General features: G+C 44.5%; 1 protein-coding gene across 3 annotated transcripts; it reads left to right on the forward strand.

Moving 5' to 3' along the window:
• The first annotated feature begins 2956 nt into the window (after nucleotides 1–2956).
• SUB1 (SUB1 regulator of transcription) lies at nucleotides 2957–25264 on the forward strand. 3 transcript variants are annotated; one of them, XM_082251868.1, is made up of 5 exons: nucleotides 2957–3039; nucleotides 11365–11440; nucleotides 15631–15756; nucleotides 21503–21611; nucleotides 24950–25264. In XM_082251868.1, the coding sequence occupies exons 2-5, from the start codon at nucleotides 11369–11371 to the stop codon at nucleotides 25027–25029; spliced, it is 387 nt and encodes a 128-aa protein (XP_082107994.1). In that variant the 5' UTR covers nucleotides 2957–3039; nucleotides 11365–11368; the 3' UTR covers nucleotides 25030–25264. The 3 variants fall into 3 exon arrangements, with proteins under 3 accessions (XP_082107994.1, XP_082107993.1, XP_082107992.1); XM_082251867.1 differs by having other exon boundaries at nucleotides 2957–3035; XM_082251866.1 differs by having other exon boundaries at nucleotides 2957–3035; nucleotides 11368–11440.
• Nucleotides 25265–25527: the final 263 nt, after the last annotated feature.

Genomic DNA, 25527 nt, shown 5'->3' on the forward strand with positions numbered 1-25527 from the left:
ATACCTGGAGAAAACGTAATCTTGCTTTATTTCACTTTCATTATTGAGCTACACATCACATTGCATTTATTGTTTGAAGTTCATATTTTATGTAAAGTTATTTTTTTTGTGTCATCTCAAGTTTGATCATTTATCGTGATTACATGTCTCGTGAATAAATATTCTTATACATTCCATACTGTAGACTGTTTTCACTAAGATTGGTATATGCTTTTAAAAAGAAATGAATCAATAAAAAGAATTCGCTACATATTGACTTGTGGAAATAAGTGGAGATTCTCCTTCTGCACAGATCTTTGCTTATTGACATAAATAGACACTGTTATATTCAGAGCAGTATAAACATTCTGACATGTTTTAAGTTTTCATATACCCCGCCGCTTTAACATTTTCCTGGAGCCGAGATCATTTGGGACGCCGCACCTGCTGATGAATGACGCGCGCCCGCAGGGAAGTCTCAGAGTTGGAGCCGAGATGATATCATTGAGGCTACGTTCACATGTGGGCGCAGCGGATCACGCTGATTCTGCCCGTGATCCGGAATCATTGCAAATGGCGGGACGCCTGTGCGATGCCCGTGATTTGCAATGGCACCCCAAATGCTGTGCGATGTTGCAGCGATTTCCACCTGCCGAATCGCGGTAACATTGCGCAAACAGAATCGCGGAACGCATGACGCCCAAAAATTTTGTTTGCGCGATGTTACCACTATTCGGCAGGCGGAAATCTCGGCAACATCGCACAGCGTTTGGGGTGCCATTGCAAATCACCGGCATCGCACAGGCGTCCGCGGGCAGAATCGCGGTGATTCTGCATGTGATATGATTTAATTTAGTGACTGGGCATGCGCAGTGCGACGCGCGGCAACAGCTGATGAATGACGCGGTGTAACGTTAAAAACACTACCCCGTGAAAATTCTCTAACCTTCCGAAGCTGTGAGCATGCGCACTGGGAAGCGGCTCAGCTGATGAAGGACGTACCCTCACCGGAAGTGACGAGGGTAGGGAATTTTCACGGGGTAGGGTTTTTTTTTTTTCAAACAGTGATATTTATTAAAGCGGTAGTATACTCTAAAAAAAAAAAAAAAAAAAAAAAACCCCTGCAAGACAAAGGCATAATGAGCTAGTATGCATCGCATACTAGCTCATTATGAAATACTTACCTTAAAACGAAGCCCCCCGACACGGACCCCCGGACACTGCTGTGGGAGCTCCGGGTTCGGCGGCTCCGGCGCTGTGATGACGTCACCCCGCGCATGTGCGCAGGGTTTTAACTTTCCGGCAACTTCCCGGCAATGAACTCTGAAGGTCCGCTGGACCTTTAGAGCGCATGCACTGCTCGCGTCAGCGGCTGCATGCAGTGCAAATATCTCCTAAACCGTGCCGGTTTAGGAGATATTAATTGTACCTACAGGTAAGCCTTATTATAGGCTTACCTGTAGGTAAAAGTCACAAAAATCGGTATACTACCACTTTAACCACTTGCCGACCGTCGCACGACTATTTACTGCGGCGGTCAGCCCCTCACAGGCAGAGTGACGTAGGTCTACGTCGCTAGCCTGTGAGGGTCTAGGGAGCGAGCGCGCGCCGCCGGAGGAGGCGCGCTCCCGCTCCTGAGTGGTTACGGACCCCCTCGCGTGTGTGACCGGCGGACCCGATGTGCACCGGTCACTCGGCGATCGTCGGGGGAGAGGGAGAAAGGCAGGCGGCTGATGTAAACAAGCCGCCTGTCATTCTCCCCGGTGTATGAATGGTGATCACACGGTTCTACTATGTAGAACTGTTGATCACTGTTCATACATCTCAAGCCACAGCCAATCACAGTTAGAATCACGCCCCTAGGGACACACATAGCCCCTCCCTCTCAAAAAAAGTTAACCCCTTCACTGCCAGTGTAATTTTACAGTAACAGTGCATATATATAGCACTGATTACTGTAGAAATGTCACAGGTAATCCCAAAAGTGTCAAAAATGTCAGTCAATGGTCCCATCAGTCCGCCGCAATGTCGCAGTCCCGCAAAAAAATCGCAGATCGCTGCCATTACGCGTAAAAAAAAAAACAACAAAAATGACAAAAATCTTTCCCTTTGTTAGTAAACGCGATAACTTTTGCGCAAATCAATCAAAATACACTTTTTACGATTTTTTTTTACCAAACATAGGTAGCATAAAACAAATTGGCCGAAAATGTTAAAAAATTTTGATTTTTACATTTTGTTTTGGGGGAATTTCATATAAAAAAATGTGAAAAGTATTGTTATTTTTGCAAAATTGACGCTCTTTTTTTGTTTATAGCGCATGATCAAAAAATCGCACAGGTGATCAAATACCACCAAAAGAAAGCTCTGTTTGTGAGAAAAAAGGACGTCAAATTTGTTTAGATACAGCGTCGCACGACCGCGCAATTGTCCGTTAAAGTCACGCAGTGCCGAATCGCAAAATACCCCCTGGTCAGGAAGGGGGCAAAATCTTCCGGGGCTTAAGTGGTTAAGGTTTCAGCACAATAAAAAAAAAAAAAATTAAAAGAGGGGTAGGGTATTTTAACGTTACACCATTATGGACGCCATATTGTGGTTGGTGTTGAGATTTTAGTGCCATTATGGACGCCATATTGTGGTTGGCGTTGAGATTTTTTAGTGCCATTATTGTGGTTGGCATAGATCTGACAGAGCAATTGTTATGGAAGCCAATTTGTGGTTTGCGTAAAAGTCACATTGTGGTTGGTGTACAAACACTATTATTTCTACACCAACCACATTATAGCATCCATAGTAACTTCAAAAGTTTATAAGTCATTCAATTTACGACATCCACAATATTGTTTCCATACAAATATTATTTCTCAGCCAACCACAAAATGGCTTCCGCACCCAACCACGTTAACGTTTGCACGCCAATCACAATATGGCCGCCGCTCCTACGTCACCTCGTCACTCCCGCCTCTTTACAGGCGGTGCGCACAGATAGGCGCCGAGACGTCACTTCCTGTCAGGGACGGTAGCACAGAGTGTGAGCAGCGTGTGTGAACAAGGAGGTAGGTGAGTGCTCCTCTAACAATGAAAGGGACGGGCGAGGCGGCATAAACGGGGGTCACCCTCCTCCGACACGGAGGGAAGTGGGGTGCAGGGCGCGCACTGTAGATTACACTCTCACCTCACGATGGGCGGGAAGGAGTCTCGCGGGGATAATCTCGCGCCTGCAGTGCCGTCCATGAGGAGCGCTCGTGGCGCGGGTGTGTTCTACCGCCGGCGGGAGCGCGCAGTGTGTGTTGAGGCCGCGGGGACATGTTGGTGAGGGCAAGATGGCGCTTGTCGGGCACAGAGCTCCTCAGAGAGCCGTGTGAGGAGGAGTCCTAAGACTCCTGGCAGCTGCTTGTGCCAGCTGTGTGTCATCCTCCAGAACAAAGGACTGCCCCCCCCAAGAATAAAATGTCTTTAATTCCCCCCCTCCTTCATACCAATGCAGCCTCCTCAGATATCATACAGGAGCAGGGGGATGAGGCAGATGTGGTACATTTGGGGGGGGGGGGGCAGATATGGCTACAGAACAGCTGCCTATGGATGACAGAAAAAAATATGGCGGAATGTCAGCTGAGAAAACATCGATAAGTGCAACGAATCCAACCTGTGAGAAAAATTGAAACTAAAGTAGAACTAATGACAGTTTATTTTTTCTATGTAAGACTAATGGAGGGTTATCATCCCTGTCAGGTTTTTGTCATCTGTCCCATTGGGGGGGGGGGGATTTCCTTTCACTTCCTGTACCCACAACAGGAAGTGTAGGGATCCCTGCTTGTAGATTTCCCTCTTTCTGTTTCGGGGGCAGCCCAATATTTGGTATTTTCTTTCACTCAGTGATGAATTTCCTCTTAGCTGCATAAAAGGCCCCTTACACCCCAGCAGATTGATGGGGGTCAGCCTGTTTGTCCGGCGCACCCGATCGGGGGTCAGTCTGTCTGGCGCACCCGATGGGACCACCCAATGCTCTCTATGGAGTGGCAGGCTCACACCTGCCAGTGTTCTATCAGATCTCCCTACTCCATCAGAAATCCAAACCCTCCTCATTTCCTGTAAAGATCTGCCGTGGATTCGTCATGCATCAGCTGTAGTTGCATCACACGTTGTAGTGCTCATGAGTGGAATAGGTAGGGAAATTTGATAATATTGCAATGGTCGGGCACACATCCTAGTGTGCATGTGCGGCAATGGGCAGGGAGATCCTTTATAACAAACATCCACCCGATCTCCATGCCCCACACTGCACTGACCTGACAATGGGACAATCCAATCTCCATGCCCCACACTGACCTGACAATGGGACAATCCGATCTCCATGCCCCACACTGCACTGACAATGGGACAATCCAATCTCCATGCCCCACACTGACCTGACAATGGGACAATCCGATCTCCATGCCCCACACTGCACTGACAATGGGACAATCCGATCTCCATGCCCCACACTGCACCGACCTGACAATGGGAAAATCTGATCTCCATGCCCCACACTGCACCGACCTGACAATGGGACAATCCGATCTCCATGCCCCACGCTGCACCGACCTGACAATGGGACAATCCGATCTCCATGCCCCACACTGACCTGACAATGGGACAATCCGATCTCCATGCCCCACACTGACCTGGCAATGGGACAATCCGATCTCCATGCCCCACACTGACCTGACAATGGGACAATCCGATCTCCACGCCCCACACTGACCTGACAATGGGACAATCCGATCTCCATGCCCCACACTGACCTGACAATGGGACAATCCGATCTCCATGCCCCACACTGCACCGACCTGACAATGGGACAATCCGATCTCCATGCCCCTCACTGCACCGACCTGACAATGGGACAATCCGATCTCCATGCCCCACACTGCACCGACCTGACAATGGGACAATCCGATCTCCATGCCCCTCACTGCACCGACCTGACAATGGGACAATCCGATCTCTATGCACCACACTGCCCCGACCTGACAATGGGACAATCCGATCTCTATGCCCCACACTGCACCTACAATGGGACAATCCGATCTCCATGCCCCACACTGACCTGACAATGGGACAATCCGATCTCCATGCCCCACACTGACCTGACAATGGGACAATCCGATCTCCACGCCCCACACTGACCTGACAATGGGACAATCCGATCTCCATGCCCCACACTGCACTGACCTGACAATGGGACAATCCGATCTCCATGCCCCACACTGCACCGACCTGACAATGGGACAATCCGATCTCCATGCCCCTCACTGCACCGACCTGACAATGGGACAATCCGATCTCTATGCCCCACACTGCACCGACCTGACAATGGGACAATCCGATCTCTATGCACCACACTGCACCGACCTGACAATGGGACAATCCGATCTCTATGCCCCACACTGCACCTACAATGGGACAATCCGATCTCCATGCCCCACACTGACCTGACAATGGGACAATCCGATCTCCACGCCCCACACTGACCTGACAATGGGACAATCCGATCTCCATGCCCCACACTGACCTGACAATGGGACAATCCGATCTCCATGCCCCTCACTGCACCGACCTGACAATGGGACAATCCGATCTCCATGCCCCTCACTGCACCGACCTGACAATGGGACAATCCGATCTCTATGCCCCACACTGCACCGACCTGACAATGGGACAATCCGATCTCCATGCCCCACACTGCACCGACCTGACAATGGGACAATCCGATCTCCATGCCCCACACTGCACCGACCTGACAATGGGACAATCCGATCTCCATGCCCCTCACTGCACCGACCTGACAATGGGACAATCCGATCTCTATGCACTGCACCGACCTGACAATGGGACAATCCGATCTCCATGCCCCACACTGCACCGACCCGACAATGGGACAAGCCGATCTCCATGCCCCACACTGACCTGACAATGGGACAAGCCGATCTCCATGCCCCACACTGACCTGACAATGGGACAATCCGATCTCCACGCCCCACACTGACCTGACAATGGGACAATCCGATCTCCACGCCCCACACTGACCTGACAATGGGACAATCCGATCTCCACGCCCCACACTGCACCGACCTGACAATGGGACAATCCGATCTCCATGCCCCTCACTGCACCGACCTGACAATGGGACAATCCGATCTCCATGCCCCACACTGCACCGACCTGACAATGGGACAATCCGATCTCCATGCCCCTCACTGCACCGACCTGACAATGGGACAATCCGATCTCCGTGCCCCACACTGCACCGACCTGACAATGGGACAATCCGATCTCCATGCCCCACACTGCACCGACCTGACAATGGGACAATCCGATCTCTATGCCCCACACTGCACCGACCTGACAATGGGACAATCCGATCTCTATGCCCCACACTGCACCGACCTGACAATGGGACAATCCGATCTCTATGCCCCACACTGCACCGACCTGACAACGGGACAATCATCAAATGTGGGACATAGCCATCAAATGGACAGTGGGCATATTGTCGGGCCGGTGCAGTGTGGGGCATGGAGATCGGATTGTCCATTTGTCAGGTTGGTGCAGTGTGGGGCATGGAGATCGGATGGATATTTGTTTTAAGAGATCTCCCTGCCTGCTGCCTAAGCCCGCTGCATGAGCACTACGATGTGTGACGCGGCTACAGCTGATGCATGGGGACTCCACAGATGATCTGAACCGGAAATGACGAGGGCATGGATTTCTGATAGAACACCGGCGTCCAATCTGATCCTGTCCATTAAAACCAGAGGGGTGGGGATGCTCCGTGTTTATTTTTTTTTAATATATATTAAGCTTTTGTGTATTGATGCCCCTCCCTAGTTGTTGCCTGCCAACCACATGATGCAAATTACTTTTGTTTGTTTTTTTTTTTTCTCAAGGGGAACTCCAGGATTACTGGTAAATGAACAGCTCATACACATCGGTTAACTGCTTTCCCTGCCAAAGTATTTGTACTTCTGTATAGTCAGTCTTGTTTTCACCTCTGGTAGTTGAAAAGAAAGCTTTTTTCCAAATTCAAGCAGTTCCAGACTGGCCTATAGCAGATATGCAGCTACAGGTTGGCCCTCCTATGCAGGATCTGGTGTGTGTAAATATACGTAGTTTTGCACTTCCACCTACAGGGGGCGTGTGTGTGGTGAAGCTGATCTGTGTGTGCTGGGCACTGGATGTCCGCTGGCACCCGCCAATCACTGGTAAAACACAGAACAGAGATCTGCCTATGTAAACAAGGCGGATCTTTGTTCTGACATGCAAGGATTGGAATTTGTGTCCCTGGGAAGCAGGGAATAAAATCCATCTCTTCCACTAGTGAAGGCAGCACACCTTTTACACACAAACACTGGTTAGGCACATATTGAACCCTTTGATCGCCCTAGATGTTTAACCCCTTCCCAGCCAGCATCATTAGTACAGTGACAGTGCATATTTTTTAGCACTGATCATTGTATTGCTGTCACTGGTTCCCACAAAGTGTCAGATTGTCCCACTATTAGTTGGTGATTGCTGCCATTACTAGTATAAAAAAAAAAATTCCGTAAATATATACCATAGTTTGTAAACACTATAAATTTTGCATAAACAAATCAGTATACGCTTAAGATTGTTTTACCAAAAATATATAGCAGAATACATATTGGCCTAAATTTCAACAATTTTTTTTTTTTTTTTTAATTGGATGTTTTTTATAGCAGGCATGTTCTACCCTGTGCCTGTGAGGTTCCTCCAGGCCCTCCGGTTTTCTCCCACACGCCAAAGACACGCTGGTAGGGTAATTTGCTCCTGTCTAAATTGGCCCTAGTATGTGTGTGAATGTGAGTTGGGGACCTTAGATTGTAAGCTATTTGAAGGCAGGGACTGATGTAAATGTGAAATATGTAAATTGACAGTGCTATATAAATACCTGTAATAAACAAATTAATATGGGTCCTGCTTAGTAAAGCTTACCATCTGTTAGAGGGCAAGGTAGGTGACGGTGTCTGTCTTTCATAAAGGAAGAGTGTCATTGTTTGAATATTCCTTTTTGTAGCTTTTATTTGCAAACTAGATCACTAGCTCTGCATGCGGTTGCAGAAGCAAGGGGAACACGTTTGCTATATGAACTGATGTAGAAAAATGACTTGCTCTAGAGTCCAATCTCTTTGGCTTTCATTGTTTTACACAACATGTCACATGCTTTGTCATGAAGCCAAGCCAACCTGAACTTGGGTGTTTTTTTTTATTTCACATGTGAAAGAACCGATAACAAAATATGTAGTTCAGTTACATGTTTGCTGGTTTTTCTATCAAAGAATTTCTAATTTTAACAAGCTATGCTGGCACACCTTTCTGCTTGTCAAGAAGATCATTCTGCAACTTGGGCTAAATAGTAACTTCACCCAATACAAATGTGCCACTTCACCCTTTTACCTTTTGATTTCTTTGTTCTAATAACACAGGCCCTGTCCCATGCCACCATCTTCCTCCTTCTGTCATGGGGAACTGGCTGTCTCATCTGGGGTGGGGCGGGGAGGGGGGGTCTTCGGTATCCTGGATGTCTCATTAAAGAGAACCTGTCACCAAAAAACATTAAATGGGGGGGACATTTTTAATTGCAAAAACTTTGTTACACCCAGGCACATAAATCCCCCCCCCCCCAAAAGAAAAGTTGAGCCCCCACATAAACATAAACTCGGGGGGTGCCTATGCCTAAAAACCTTAACTGCGATACACATGTAAAAGCCCGTACACACAGTAAGAAAATCTGTAGGGAAATTTCGTCCGACGACCGATCTGCCGATTTTCGGATTGTTAGTATGAGGCTTTCGAAAGCCAACTCCGACTTTTCGGTTGACAAAATCCTGACGTGCAGGCTATATATTTTTTGTCATCCGTAATACAACGTCCGATTTTCTTCTCATTAGTACAGATTTTGACGGAAAAAAATCTTAAGAGCAAGACTAGGCATGCTCAGAGATGAAAGAACACATACAAAGCAATCCAACACATGACATCACTTCTGAAGTAGAATTCTGTCGTACGGGAAAATTCCTATGAAAAAAACCTCTTCACTTTCCACATCAGACTAGCATGCCACAAAAAACGGACGACAGATCGTTCGATAATTTGATCGTGTGTAAGGGGCTTTACATATCGCCGCGCACGCCCGAATGAGAGCAATAATTCTAGCACCAGACCTGCTGATGAACTACAAGGAGCTTTTAATGCGTCCTCTGGAAAATATAGGGTGCTGAAATTTGTTACCTTTTCACAGGCACACACACACTTATGGTTTGATGTGTTGGGTATCTATTTGTTCAGTGCAACGTTGGCGTTTATATTTTAGTAAAAAATTGGTTAATTTATTGGGTTTATGTGCCCCCTAAAATTAACTTTTAATGTGTGTGTGTGTGTGTGTGTGTGTGTGTGTGTGTGTGTTTTTTTTTTTTTTTTTTTTTTTTTTCTGAAGCGTTTTGTTTTATAGACCTTTGCAGTAATATCGCGTGGCACACAAACTACAACTATTTTATTCTCTAGGGTGTTTGCTTTCTGAAAATGTTTGGGGGGTTTTATGTCATCTTCAGGCCTTAAATTATTTTTTCTTAAACATGTGCAAAAACTGTTCTGGCTGTGAAAGAGTTAAAGGATAAATTCACTGTTTAGTTAAAAAAAAAATTGGGGAGCTTTTTTAAAAAAAAAAATAGCTGGCTCCCGGATTTAAAGAATTTGTCAAGCCCTGGTTAACATGTTCTATGCATGGTGAAAAGTAATGCCTGCTCAGATATGACTTCAGTATCCCAGGAGGCTGCAGGCAAAGACTGAAACATCCTCTTGTTTAGGTGATAGTGAAGGCAGGGGGCGGGTCGAACAGAAAAAAATGAACAGTTAAACCAAATCAAATTTTTAAGACCCCTTTCACACTGCAGCGGCACGAATCTGTACTACTTCGGGGGCGACTTGTGAAGTCCCGTGCACCGCGACTTGCATGGACTTCATATAATGAATGTCTATGCAAGTCGCCCCGAAGTAGTACAGGACCCTTTTTCTAAGTCAGAGCGACTTGTGTCGCTCCTATTAGAACGGGTCCTGTAGCAGTCAATGGACCGCGAGGGAGCGCGACTTGTCAGGCTGACAAGTCGCCTGACAAGTCGCTCTAGTGTGAATCGAGCCTAAATGTTTGCTTTCTAAACAGTGGAAGGTAGTTGGGATTAGAATGGTGTAAAATGTTTTTGTTTGAGGGAGTCTGCTTAAAGCGGTAGTATACTCAAAGGGAGAAAAAAAACTCTGCAAGACAAAGGCATAATGAGCTAGTATGCATCGCATACTAGCTCATTATGAAACACCTTAGAATGAAGCCCCGTCACGGACCCCCGGACACCGCTGTGGGAGCGGACATGATTCGTCGGCTCCGGCACTGTGATTGACCGGAGCCGCAAAGACGTCACTCCCGCGCATGCGCGCTGGAGTGATTTTTTTTTTTTTCCGGCAAGGAACTCTGAAGGTCCGCTGTACCTTCAGATCGCATGCGCCGCTCGCGTCAGCGGCTGCATTCAGTGCAAATCTCTCCTAAACCGTGCACATTTAGGAGATATTAATTGTACCTACAGGTAAGCCTTATTATAGGCTTACCTGTAGTTAAAAATCACAAAAAGCGGTATACTACCGCTTTATGCCCACATTAACATTGGTCCGATTTGACGTAAAATCAGCCAATTCCCGGCAATGGCACCGTCTGAATTGGTGCGACGCCGACTTTGTGGCACCGCACTGATTCCCAAAAGTAGTTTCTGTACTACTGTTGGCGGTTTTTTTTTTTTTTTTTTTTTTTTTTTTTTTTTTTTTTTTTGGGGGGGGGGGAGGGGGGGGGTTTCCATAGACATCTTTGCAGGAACCCACGCAGATGTCTGTGAAATCGCCCCCGAAGTCGGACTGAAATGCCGGCTTGAAATCGTGCGAGTTCAGTGTCATCCTGGGCTTGGGGTCCTTTCACACTGGTGCCTCTGTGTTACGGATTCCGCTTGCTCAGTGGGGATCGCTCCACTGATCCTGCTAAGGGCGGACACAGTCCCACTCTCCTCTATCAGGAAATTGGGATGGAAATGGACTGCCTGACCGTTTCCATCTGATCCACCAGACGGATGGAAAATGGGACCACCATCGGACACTGGGTGTGATCCAAAATCAGATTCTTGAGGCAGAGGAAAGTTAGATTTGTTGCATATAAATGTTAGAGCTGCAGTGGGGATGAAGCCATGTAGAAACTTTCTTTTATATTGTGTTGAACCAAATAAGCTGTTCTTCTGACAAAGTGCATGGGTAGTGTGTTTGGAGTAATAACCATTCCCTTTTGTTGTTCAGCAGAATGCCTAAATCAAAGGAGTTGGTTTCCTCAAGCTCATCAGGAAGCGAGTCGGATAGTGAGGTTGACCAGAAGGTAAGTAAACTACTACACCTTTTATAAATAGATTTTATTTACATTGAATGCTCAGATGAATCCCCGGGTTTATCCTTTGCAGAGGGCAGCACCATGGGGGTGAATGTTATTCCTATTAATGTTAATCATATTCATCAGAAATTTGGAAACCTTGGTCCCAGGACTACTGCATTGCAAGGGCACGCATGTTCTTTGTACTGAGATGTTTTATGAAAACCAGGTCTGGGTTCTTCAAACATGATAGATTTGGCACCTCCTAAAAAAAAAAAAAAAAAAAAAAAAAACTCTAACCTCTTTTTGTCAGTTGAAACATATCTTCTTGTCCGTAACCCTATCATCCTTAGTGCTCATTGAAGCCTACAGTTACTGCTTGCCACAATACCCTTGAAATGTAGAGGTTTTCTTGTTGCTGATATGGGACTTCGGTAAACTTTCTATCTGGGTCATTAGTTTGGTGTGCTGACTTTTCTCATTAGCAATAAAAAGTTTGGTCTATGCTTTTAAGGATTTCGTTTTGGCACATTGCTTTAATTTTTTTATTGCTAGGTTCCATACCTGGCTGATGGCTTCCAAACACTCCTGGGGACTTTGATGGGGAAAAAAAAAGATTACATTTAAAATTACACCCAAGCACATAAATACCCCCCCCCCCCCCCCATTTTTATTTATTTTTTGGCTACCCACATACACACAAAAATATTAATGGGGTTAGGTTGATTATTTCTCTACAGTGCCATCATTAATCTGTGTGAGCCAGCATAACAAAGAATATCCTTTTATAGACCCCGGGACAATGTGGTTATAGAGTGGGCTCAGAATTGGCAAAAGGAGAAAATTCTATCAAGTGTTCTTAATTTAAATTGTATTTATTGGATAAATTATCACGTGAATATAGAACACAAAATATTGTAACATAGTCACTGCAACAGTAACTGAAGACAAGACAGAACAAAAATTAGACAAATGGCCGGTACCGGATGCTGCTTGCATCTAGAGGGATATCCACGACTACCTCCGTATTAAAGATGGAGGACACAGCTGCGACGGAGGCGCAGGTTCCCTTTGGCACTCACAAGCCATCCAGAGTGGCAAAGGTGTTCCCTTTCCCCTCCTATTTTGACAGAATTGTCACTAAAGGGTGGGGACAACCAAAGCGCCCCCTTGGGGACCCTAAGCAATTTGCTAGGTGATACCCTTTCGAGGAGTCCCTTCTTAAGGAGTGGACTGTTCCACCGGTGGTGGCCCCTCTGTTTTCCAGATTAAACAAGGCAACGATGATTCCAAGTGTAGAGTCCCCGGCCTTTAAGGACCCAGCTGACAGGAAGGTGGAGGCTGTGGCCCGCAATATGTCCACCCTAGCTGGTTCAGCACTGAGGCTGATATTCACCATTGCCCTGGTGTCATAGACTGACCAAATGGGCTAAACTTTTGCACAGTGACCTGGAGGGGGTTAGCTCCCCCCTGCCTTTGCTGAGCTAGCAGACCAGATGGTACAGGGGTTGCAGTATATATGTGATGCCTCTTTGGATGCGGCTCCCCTACTGGCTCGGCTCTCTTTTGGGAGTGGTCCTTCGGTGTGTCTTTTCACTCAAATGCTGATCTGCGGAACAGACATCAAAAGGCCTTGACTGATCTTCCCTTTCAAGGAGATCGCCTGTTTGGTGCTACCCTGGATGACCTCATTAAAGGTCTTTTCTGCAGGCTACTAGAGGGAAGAACCCTCGTCGTAGACATGGGCCCCCCCTCCTCGGCTCATAAGATGTTTTTAGTCCCTCAGGGTGGATTGATAGGGGATCAAAGCCCCCCCCCCCCCCCCCCCCAGAAAGGTACAGAGGTTTGTGGCACGGTCACAGGATCCTCTAGCGAACGTCAGACGCGCTGGTGTCCCTGTGGTGGTCAGTATCGTCTGATTTACGCCTTCCCTCTCAAGCTTCTGTCAAGACTTCTATGCAGGATCGAGGCAGCAGTAATTCTGGTCATCTTGGTGGCCCTGGACTGGCATTCCTGGGCCTGGTACACTGATCTAGTGGGGCTGGTCGCCAACGTCCTTGGAAGATTCCCCTTAGGGAGGATCTGCTGTACCAAGGGCCAATCTTCCATCCTGCTTTACAGTCACTGGCTTTGACGGTTTGGCTGTTGAAAGCCAGGTGCTAAAGGATAGAGGTTTGTCTGAATCAGTGATTCCAACGCTGTTAAAAGCTAGGATATCTACTTCTAGGAGGATCTACCATTGTACGTGAAAAACGTATATCGCGTGGTGTGAATCTATTGAGGTGCATCCTCGCTCTTTCTTGGTTGCTCGGATCTTGACCTTCCTTCAACGGGGTGGGGGGGGAAATTGGCCTTGAGTAGCATCAAGGTCCAGGTGTCGGTTTTGACGGCCTTCTTCCAACGACCCTTGGACACACACTCCCTGGTGTGTACCTTTCTTCAGGGTGTTCGACATTTGGTTTCTCCAGTGCAGTCTCTGTTGCCTTGGGACCTCCCTTTGAGAATCTTTGGGAGATTCCCTTGCTTACGCTGTCTCAGAAGGTGGCTTTTTTGATGGCAATCATCTCTGTGCGCACAGTGTCGAACTGGCAGCAATATCGTGTCATTCACCTTACTAGGTGGTTCTTTGACCCTGTCCGTCGTTTCTTCCAAAGGTTGTCTCGATTTATTTTTAAATGACAACGTTGTGTTGCCTCCCCTGTGTCCCCGGCAAAAACATCCTAAGGAAATTGCCTTGGATGTGGTTCGGGCAATTAGGGTGTACCTGGCAGCTACGGAGTCTTTTTTAGGAAGTCAGGCTCCCTATTTATGCTTACAGATGGGCCTCGGAAAGGGTTGTCGGCTTCCTCTGCGACCATTTCCAGATGGATCAGACAGAAGGTGATTCAGGCCTGGTCTTCCTTTGAGGGTGTATTTTTTTTTTTTTTTTTCTTCCTCAGGTGGGTGCCATTTTGTTTTAGTTGAGCTCCTGTTGCCTGTTTGGCTGTAGTTTAGCTTGGGAATTTTTTACTGTTCCCACCCCTCATGTTTAACACTGCTTTGATACGCCTCAATTGTTAAGATCATGGGACATGACCCTGATGACGTTGGCTACATGCTGACGAAACGCTTTGGGACGTTGGATCGTAATCGCTCAACTACGCCACTTCCGGCTCTGGGTGGAACGCGGAAGCGGCGTTCTTCACCTGGAAACCGCGGCTTTTATTTCTGTCGTTTGCAAGAAACTTATATGTAAGTGTATCCTTTTATCTCAAACACCATGTTAAACGTTGGCCTGCCATTACCTTGTATCAACAGCTTGTAAGCTACAGCTATAACTGACCCCCTGTAATTAAGGGGTTTGTGCACACTGGGTGGTCTTGATCTGGTAGAGGTGTGGAGACACATGAAGAACTGTGCCATTAAGAACATCTTGGAATCAAGAGACTATTTACACCATTCCTATATTCGTTATCCCACATTGTATTGATTTATTACACTTGCACTATGTTTTTTATCTGATATCATTTATTCATGTATTTTTTGCATATTGCACTTTGGCTTATATCGGATATCCATTTATTAATTTTTTGCACATATAAAGTGTTTGAGCGCATTTTTTATATATCACTTTATAAGGTTTTCCACATGATGTTTTTTTGTTCATTTATTTATTGTTTTAATACTATACTCCAGGCCATTAAAGTATTTACAGGGTGCAATATCCTCTGCAAGTAGGAAACATTATTATGAAGCCTTTAGCTTGTATGTCATTGCTAAAATGATCACATTCTAATGAAAGACTGAAGCTGTCATTGACAGCAGCTGTAAAGCCTGTGTATTTGGGTGTCTACATCTAATAGGCACACATTTGGTGGGGGTCGATTAATTTATGAGCTACTAGTGCATTGGGAAAAAACGTTTGTTTTTAATTTTTATCTTTTTGTTCTGACTTTCACAGCAAAGAGATCCTATTTTTTTTCCATTTCTGCTTTTGACTGCTAGATCAATGAGCCATGTTTTTAGTCTAAACTGCAGAAATGAAAGTTGGAAGCGGATTACCATTTTCCTGTTCTTATTTTTTTTTTTTTTTTTCCTCTAAAGGCTTTTGTTTGGTAAATGCCATGAAGCTATGTTGTATGGTCAGTTTGTGTGCCAGCAGTAATTGGCAAAGTCTTGGCTGCCTTTTGGTTTGTCTTAATCCTTCTATTGTTTTTCAGGCAAAGAGAAAAAAGCAACCTCCTCCACCAGAGAAGGAGAAGCCAACAAAGAAACAGAAGACAGGTGAAAGTTCTAAGGCATCTGCCAAACAAAGCAACAATGATCCAGAAGACAACATGTTTCAGGTAAGAAAAAAAAAAAGTATACTAAAGGCAAAACCTTTAGTTTTGGAAAGAGTGGAGATGAATTAAACACCTATTAGGTTTGCAGTCTGGGAGATTCACCCTCTTCATTTGTCTTGTGTACTGTTATCAATGAAAGTGAAAAGATAGTAAAGAGAATCTTTCAATGGAGACATTTGGTTCTGGTGACCTGGGGGTCCCCAAGTTTCCTTAATGTGCAATGATTTCCTCTCTCTTCCTGTTTGAGCTATGAGACAGGAAGTGAAAGGAAATTCTGACAGAGGTTATAATATACCCTGTTCTACCCAAAATGGGGGAGGGGGGGATAGTTTTGCCTATAGTTCTACTTTAATTTCTTTAAGAAGCCTCTAATGCCAGACAAACAGGTAATTGTATAGTTGAACTGTTCTACTTTGCAGAGGATTCAATTCCCACAGTAGCATGATACTGACACATTTCCATTGAGTAGGGGACACAAGGTTACTGCGTTAAAATGCCTTAAGGGGTTCTAAAGGCTCAAGGTTTTTTTACCTTAATGCATTGTATGCATAAACATAAAAAACCTTCTCTTTGCAGCAGTCCCCCCAATATTTAAGCTCCATTGTGATCTAGATATGTGCACGAGAGCCTCATTTCTCAGGGGACTCTGCAATCCTCATTGGCTGAGCCATTAGGGGAGAGCCATCGGTCACAGCCAGTGAGCCAATGTGGTGATAGGTGGCAGGGCCGAGCCACGGCTCTGAGTGTGAATGGACACACACATAGCAGCGGCTTGGGAGTGAGCCTGCTTGGGTGCCCCCCTATGCAAGCTTTTTGCTCCGGAGGCACTTGGGAGGAGCCAGGGGCGCTGGCGGGGGGGGGGGGGACTAGAGAAGAGGAGGAGCTGGGCTGCTTTGTGCACAATCATTATATAGAGCGGTTAAGTGTGAAATGCTTAACCACTTAAGCTCCAGAAGTTGTACCTAAGGAAATTGTCTTTTTCCCACAGAACTTTCTTTTGGTGGCATTTGATCACCTTTTGCATTTTTTTTTTTTTTTTGAAGAAAAATCTATATTTGCTGTAAAACCTATCCAATAAAAAAAAGTTCTTCATAAATTTAGGCCAATATGTTATTCTGCTACAAATTTTTGATTAAAAGAAAAAAAAAATCCTAATAGCGTCTTCAAACTATATAGCATTTATTTTTACTAGTAATGGCTACGACTAATGGCTGGAAACTGACACTTTTTGGAGGCCGGTGAGAGTGATCAGTGCTAAAGTCAATGTACTAATGACACTGGTGTCACAATATTTGTGCAGCGGTCTTAACAAATGCTATTTTTCTGGGAAAAACACTTTTTTTAATTAAGAAAACACTAACGTTCTCCAAATTTTTTCATATAATGTGAAAATATTACGCCGATTAAATTGATACCGAACATGTCATTCTTCAAAGTTGTGCAAGCTTGTGAAATGACAAACATTGGTACTTAAAAAAACTCCATAGGCAACAGGTTACAAGTTTTGAGTTGGAGGAGGTCCAGGGCTAGAATTATTGCTCGAATGATCGCTGCTATATCCCACGTGTGGTTTGAACACCATTTACATATGTGAGCGCGACTTGCGTATGTGTTCGCTTCTGCGCTTGAGCTTGGAGGGATGGGGGACTTTAAATATTTTTTTTTTTTTTTATGCTGTCCCCTTTTTAAATTTTATTCCTATTAGAAGTAATGTAAAATGAGGTTGAAGGATTGTAAGAGGTGCATGAAAGTCAGCCAGCCCCTCCCTCCAGTCTGTCACCAACCAAATGAAACCTGTCTCTTGGTACAAAGAACAGGGGTTTAGTTGACACACATTTGCAAACGCATGTGAAAGCTGCAGAGCCACTTCACGGCACCCTGTTATATCTGCAGTCCTAACACTCCTAATTTAGTGTCCTCACACTGGAGGCACATGGCCGCTAATGGATGGATGGGGGAACAGGTGAGAGGGAGACAGCCCAACCTCCCCCCAACCCGTCCTCATCCATGACTGGCTGTTGACTCAAAGACTCAAATAATTAGGTTATAACCATGGTGCAAACTGGAAGAGACCAGCTGAAAAGCATTACACCTCCATCCCCTTGGTGGATGCAGTATATAGATAGGAAGGGATTTTATGTATGGGGCATGGCCTGTAAAGCTCACTGCCTTTGAAATCCCTAATTTCCTCCTTGGGACTTTATGTAAGACAAGCAGGACATGCTATTGGTCTCCATCCCTGTATACGGAAAACACTAAGGTCAAATCAAAACTGCATCCACCAAAAACGCACGAAAATCGCACAGTGGGACTTTATATGAGGCACCAAGCTGTAAGCAAGGCGTCTCCATCCCTGGTTGCTTAAACATACAATCCTTCAACCTCCTTTTGTTTTTTGTTATAGGGATGGAGACGCCGGGCAACACCAGCTTGGGTCTCATTTAAAGTCCCACCTAGTCCAATATGTTTAATTATAAGGAATGTAAACATCCCTTGTAATAGAAATAAGCAGGACAGGTCCTCTTTAATGTGCGATCTGGGGTCAAAAAGACCTCCGAACTCACATCCTACACTTAACAAGCGCAAAAAAAAAAAAAAATCTTTCAGTAAAAAAAAAAGCCCTGTAAGACCATTAAGAGGAAGCGACGTATGATGTTGCTCCAGTCCTCCAAGGCCATAGTCGAGTGGGGGCCATCTTGCCCTCACTTGACTTCAGCCTAGGACCTGAAAGGACTGGATTGTTTCCCTGCTAGCGATGACTCCAGTAAGCGTGGGAAAATGATGGGAAGCGGCGGGAGGGGGGTGGACACCTCTCCCGCTGTCCATAAACGTAATCCTGCAGCGAATTCGCTACTGGGACTACTTATTATGTGAAAGAGGACCACCGGCGGTGTAGAAAATTACCAGGGTTATGGCAGCTACTTGCTGTAATAACACCAGTATTAAACGTTAGAGTACCAACGTAAATATACGGTGGGCAGTCTGGAAGTGGTTAGTGTTAATAAACCCACAACAGTAAAAATCAGTCTGTATATGCAGTAAAGCTTGCTTGTTATACTCACTGCGGAACCTAAGGGGTTAATCCTCTACATTGTGTAAAAAGGCTGTTTGATCCTGTCTTCTGACCTCACCTTCTTCCACTGTCCCCAATATATTTCATGATGATACAGAGCCAGAGGACAAGCTGCACATGATCCGTTTGGGGTGTGTTGCTAGAGTGGTGTTTTTTTTTTTTTTTTTTTTTGCCGAAGGTGCGTGTAATTAGCACAGGGCTAATCAGCACTGTCCAGATAGAGGGTCAGGGGTCCTGCATCCTAATAGGACAGCTCCGTGCAGAATGAAAAATCCTACAAGCTTTAACCACACTTACAGAAGTCATAAGACTGCTATACAGTATACTGATGAGAAGGTATTTAGGTAGGAGTTTAGATTTACTAAAACAATTGCATGTTCTATGGAAGACCAGAGATAGTAACTGCAGGCTCTTTAGTAACACTTTGATTAGGCTATGTGGTAGTTGCAAGACAAATTACCAGTCTTTTGGTAGATGGAACCGTTCATATACCTTTTTTTTTTTTTTTAGATGTTAATATTTCTTTTTTGACTAAAGAGCTCATTTATGGCTTGCATAGCTGGGCAAATGCAGAAGAGTTGACATTTACTGCTTGCTTGTTCAGGTTTATGCCTCTGAACTAATAAAGCTGGTCACAACCAGGAAACTAGTAATTTCAGAAGAAAGCCAGGCTTTGGTAGCTGTGGTACTTTTCTCAGGACACTTCCACAAAAATAACATCTGTCTAGCTAGGTGCATCTTGTAAATCTCTTGCTATTCAAGAGGTTAACCATTTGCCGCCCGCCCGCCGCATACATACTGCGGCAGGCTGGCTCGGCTGCGCGAATAGACCGACATACTGGTATGTCGGTTCACGGGAGTGGTGCTGGGGGGAAAACCGCAGTGCGTTTCCGCCCCCACTAGGCAGCGGGCATGCCCATCCACAGGAACAGCAGCCGTGATTGCTGCCGGGCACCCGGGATCGCTCCCCCGCTGAGAAACAGTCAGTTGTAAACACAGCTGACCAATCTCTCTGAAAGGATCACAGGTCTCTGATCATTTTACAAGTCCCTCCCACAGTTAGAAAACACTCCCCTAGGCTCACAATTAACCCTTTGATCACCCCTAGGTTAACCCCTTCCCTGACAATGTCATTATTACAGTAACAGTGCATATTTTTAGCACTGAATACTGTAGTAATGTCACTGCCCCCCCCAAAAGTGTCAATGTCATTTAGTGGTTCCGATCTGTTCGCCGCAATGTTGCAGTCCGGCTAAAAATCACTGATCGCCGCCATTACTAGTAAATAAAAATGGCATGAATCTTTTCCCTAGATTGTAAACGTGATAACTTTTAGTGCCGGTTCACATTCTTGCGGCTGCGGCGTTTGCATGTAATATCGGAGCGCACTGCTCCTTCATTACATGCGATCGGCTGTGCGGTGCGAATTCAGCCATACACTTTGTATGGCTTAAATTCGCACTGCACCCGCACCAAAGTCGCACAGGACCCTTTTTTTCAGCCGTATCAGGATCGGATCGCACAGTGGTTCACACTTGTGCGATCCGATCCTGTGCGAACTGTAAGATCGCACTGCGATATGCGATCAAACTGGGGTTGTCAACATTTCATTGACACCCCCAGCGCATCGCATATGGCAGTGTGAACTGCCAGGGGTGCGTTTGTGATGCGGGAACAGGTTGTGAATTCGCAGCCTTCCCGCATCGCATAAGTGTGACCCGGCACTCATGCAAACCAATCAAAATACGCTGCGTGTAATTTTTTTGGTGTGTGTGTGTGTATAATATGTATATCTAGCAGAATGGGAAAAATATATAATTTTTTTTCAGAATTGTTGCTTTTTTTTTTTTTTTTTTGTTTTATAGTGCAAAAAATAAAATTGCAGAGGTGAATAAATACCACCAAAAGAAAGCTCTATTTGTAGGGAAAAAAAAAAGGCATCAATTTTTATTTCGGTACAGCGTCGCACAACCGCATAATTGTCAGTTAAAGCACTGCCGAATCACAAAAAATTGTCCCGGTCCAGAACTGGTTAAAGGGTAACTTTTCAACGACTTTAAATGCTTGTTTTGTCTAGAGCAGTGTTTCTCAAATCCAGTCCTCAGGGCACACTAATGGGCCAGGTTTGCAAAAAAACTGCAATACATCACAGGTGATATCATTTGCTGCTCAGTGATTGCAAAATTCTAGTCTGCATCTCCCCAAGGTAATACTTAAAATCTGGCCTGTTAGTGGGTCCTGAGGACCGGAGTTGAGAAACACTGCTCTAGAGGAGGATGAGGTAAGGTGAATTATCTTATTCCTCATTTTTCCAGCAGATGGCGACCTCACGCTTGTGATGTGGGCATGCCCTTTGCTTCCTAGCATACAGTGCAGGTGGGCAATAAGGGGTACCAGTCCAGGGTTCCAATTTAAAATTCACATTTAAGACTGGATTCACATTTTCTTTTCAGTGTGTTTTTCATGCATCCTTCTGTGCATTAACAGTGGAACATTTTACAGCACTACCATTGTCTTCTATAGGTTTTTTATGCATACTTTTCATGGATGTGTACTAGCACCATTTAAAACAATGCCTAGACTCTGTGAATAGCTCCGTTTTAAAGGTGCGAATGGACCCTGAATGCTGTACCATTACTGTCACTCACAAAGCTTTTATAAACTGTTTCTTAACAGATTGGCAAAATGAGATATGTCGGCGTTCGGGACTTCAAAGGGAAAGTTCTCATTGATATTCGAGAATATTTCATGGATCAGCAAGGAGAAATGAAGCCTGGAAGAAAAGGTAATGGCAATAATAGAACTGCTGTATTCTCCCTGCAGAAGATGATACATTAAAATGGCACATTTTTCTTAATTAATGTGGGATACATTTTTGCAGATGGCGGACTTTGGTTTTAAAGATAGCCGGGGCATTAAGTTTTCTTAACACTTTCGCTTTTTATTTACTAACCTGCACTCAAGAAATGAAATGGGTCAGAGCCACTGGACACTCGCAAGGAAATATTGCTGGTTTGAGGTCACCTTCTATACTTTTAATTTGAATAAAGACTGTGCTCCCAGTCTGCTTAAAAAATTGGCCTAAACTATTTCTGGGAAAGCTAAAATCCAACCGAAATGTACTTTTTAAAAAGAACAGATAAGAACTAGAATGGTTTTGTTTCTGGGTGCTTATTGAGGGACACAAGCAATGGGAAAGCTTTGTAGTATGATGAGAGAGAGAACAACATCCTGGCATGTGGTTGCTTTGGGGAGTTTTAGCCTTAGTTTTGTTCAGGCCCATAGAGACCAAGTCAATAGGTGAGGGGTAATCTCTCCAGTGGAGCCTGACAGAGGTTCTAACCCTTGTATCTTGTAAACACAAGCTGAGGAAATCATAGTTGTGAGCTTAACCTAAAGCAGATGGCAGACATAGTGTTAAGTGTTAAATGAGCGCTAGTTTTTTACCTTGAATGTTTGTCATATTGGGGTTTGACTAAAACAAGAGTGCAAAATCCTGTACAGGTGTGCATGGTAGAGAATCAGCTTCTAGCTTCTGCGTGTTCAATTAAGCTTTGAAAAAAAGAGAAAAAAAAACCTGGAGTCTGATTGGTTTTTATGCAGCGCTGCACCAGATATTGTGCCCCCATTGTTCCTTTGTATAGTTTGCACTTACACATGTGCATTGGGCAACTATTTTTGCTCCTAAATCTTTAAATTAAAAAAAATTGGGTTTTCACTGCATTCACACTTATGTGCATTTAAAATGCAGTGTTTTTAATTTTTTGGTTTGTAAGCCCTTTATCATTTTTTTTTTTTTTTTTTTAATGTGTAGCTAATATAATTCTCTAAACAATTACACATGAATCGGTTTACAATATTTCAACATTGTTTTACTATAGTTGTCATTTTCAATCTAAAATATGTCCTTCAGGCTCTGTTCACATTAGTGCGATGCGGGAACCCTGCAAATCGACTGCGGGTTCTCGTATTGCACCCATTTCGCAGGCAGTTCACACTGCCATATGCGTACTGCTGGGAGTGTCAATACAAAGTTAATGACACCCCCAGATCAGTTCGCCTATCGCAGTGCAAACTGTCAATTTGGACAGGAATCTAATCGCATTGGGTGTGGACACCCATGCGATCCGATTCTGATGCGGACCTAAAACAGGGTCCTGCATGAGTATGGTCTGATTGCGAGGCAAATTCAGCCATACAATCTGTATGGCTGAATTTGCATTGCACAGCAGTGGGGTGCGAATCGCATGCAAGATCTAACATTGCTTCAGTGTGAACCGGCCCTAAAGTGTGCTTTATTTTACACATATTATTGTAAAAGAAATTTTATTTTATTCATTCTTGCATGATATCATCACGGTTCACACTGATCTAACAGAGCAAGGTTGGGTTGCACATGTGACTGGGTACATCGAAGATGAGAAGGTTTTTTTTTTTTTTTTTTTTTTTTTTTTTATTATTCAATGACCCCAAAAACAAAATTGTATTGTACGTATACTTTAAGGCATCCTATTCGTTTTCAGTGGGCCTTAAAAAGCCAGAATGCGCAACATATACATGCCTGCACGATTTGTGGCCAGTGTAGTGCACCACAATGCAAATGGCATTCACTTCTGTAAATGAAAGGCAGCTGCACTGCTTTACTGTGTGTGTGCTCTTGCGCTCAATGGGGGGCTCAGAATTGCCACACATTGCACATTCACCTCGTGTTATGCTGCTTGGGTGTGAAAATCTGTTTGCTTTCTAACAAATATTGTCTCAATCAGCCGGCGCTGAATAACCCCTGCACATAAAAACACGGGGACACAACTTATCCCTCAAATGTTCCGTTTTTTTAAATCCTTTAAAAAATAAACAAATCCGAGCATGTGGACAATGTAGGTTGTTACAGATTAGAGTCTGTGGGAGTCCTGTATTTGCTATTACCATCTGACTGGGGTGGTATGTACTTTTTATCAGCTTAAAGATCCCTGAGATGCTGTCAAAACAGGTAGCTCTATAACCCCCTCCCACCTGGCCTGTTGTAATGGCAGGTGAGCAGGGGCCCTGTTATCCTGGGAGGACATGATCTGATGTCCTCCCAGGATTGCGTCCTCCTCTGTCACACAAACTAAATTTACACTGCTTTAGTGTCCATTCACACTAGCACGACTTGTCAGGCGACTTGGTCAGCCTGACAAGTCGTGCAGTACAGGAGCTGTTCGAATAGGAGCGACACAAGTCACTCCCACTTAGAAAAAGGGTCCTGTACTACTTGGGGGCGACCTGGAGGCGACTTGCATTGACTTCCATTATGTGAAGTCTGTGCAAGTCGCACCGAAGTCGCGCTGCAAGCGACTTCACAGGTCGCCCCCTAAGTCGGAGCGACCTAATATGAATGGGGACTTAGGTTGTTTTCATCCAAAGAAATTTAGAAATATGTATTTTGACCTAAATTTATGAAGAAAGGTTATTTGCAAAATTTTATAACTGAAACAAACAACGTTTTGCTTTTTTTTTTTTTTTTTTTTTGTTTAAAAAACCCAGGTGGTGGTTAAATACAGAATGAAAGCTCTATTTGTATGAAAAAAATGTCTTATGGGTACGGTGTTGAATGACTGCAATTGTCATTCAAAGTGTGACAGCGCTGAAAGCTGCAAATTGGCCTGGGGAGAAAGGGGGTGAAAGTGCCCAGTATTGAAGTGGTTTAAAAGCAAATACACCTGACTTGCTGTGCTGTTGAACAAACAATGACTTTTTTGATTTTACTTGGCAGAAGGCAATGACTGGACTTCATCCATGAAAGTAATGTGTAGCTGAGAATTGTCTGTAATAAAAGTAGATCTGCCCGAGTGTGATCTCATTTACCTGTTTTTGGCAGATTTCTAATACCAGCACTACTCGCATTGTTCACATGCCCTGTTTATTTTTATATAGATATTTAAAAATTCTGGACATTTGAGGGTCAAGTTGTGTCCCCATGTTCTAAGTGTGTTTATGTGCTGGAGTTATTCAGTGCTGGCAGATTTCGGTATTTGGTAAAATATTCACCGAAGTGAGGTGAACCAGCCCATGGAGACATTGTTTTCTTTCCTTTCTAACAATTGTGATGTAAATATGGATGTGCTTGTGTTTTTTTTGTAGGTATCTCATTAAATCCGGAGCAGTGGAGCCAGCTGAAGCAACAGATGTCTGACATTGACAATGCAATAAGAAAACTGTAACCTTCATCCACTGGCACCACAACCTCATGTTTTAGTTTTAAGCACTCTTTTTACATTTGCTGTTTTTTTGTTTTCTATATTTGTTTTACAAGCTCTTGTACAGTTTGGATTGCAAAACAATTTGTAAGATGACGCATTTTTATGTGCATTAAAATTGGTCCGATTTGATTTAAAATGCAGTTTTAGCCTCAATTGCCCAGTGGAAGGACTATTCTTTAGCCCTGCTGTGGCTTATTTCAGGGCAAAAAGAACATTTTGGTTTTTTGCTGAAGTTTCTAGTGTTACTCATCTGATATGTCACATTCTATTTGGAGAAAGTTTCCCATTTAGATTGTAAACTGACAGCTAGGTCATACTGTAACATTTAAAATAACCAAAATCTGTTTTAACTTTTTCAGCCTTTCAGAAATCCATACAGTATGGGGTACTTTTTTGTTACATTTAGGTTTGCATTGAATACATTTCTAATGTGTAAACAGCATATTTAGTTAAAGTACA

This window comes from Pelophylax lessonae (assembly GCF_965119305.1).
Source record: "Pelophylax lessonae genome assembly, chromosome: 1".
Classification (NCBI taxonomy): Eukaryota; Metazoa; Chordata; class Amphibia; order Anura; family Ranidae; genus Pelophylax; species Pelophylax lessonae.

Excerpts from the sequence above, each read along its gene's own strand:
- SUB1 (XM_082251868.1), top strand. The coding sequence starts at position 11,369 with ATGCCTAAATCAAAGGAGTTGGTTTCCTCAAGCTCATCAGGAAGCGAG. Across the intron at positions 11,441-15,630 it reads ATAGTGAGGTTGACCAGAAG|GCAAAGAGAAAAAAGCAACC; the intron begins GTAAGTAAACTA and ends ATTGTTTTTCAG. Across the intron at positions 21,612-24,949 it reads AATGAAGCCTGGAAGAAAAG|GTATCTCATTAAATCCGGAG; the intron begins GTAATGGCAATA and ends TTTTTTTTGTAG.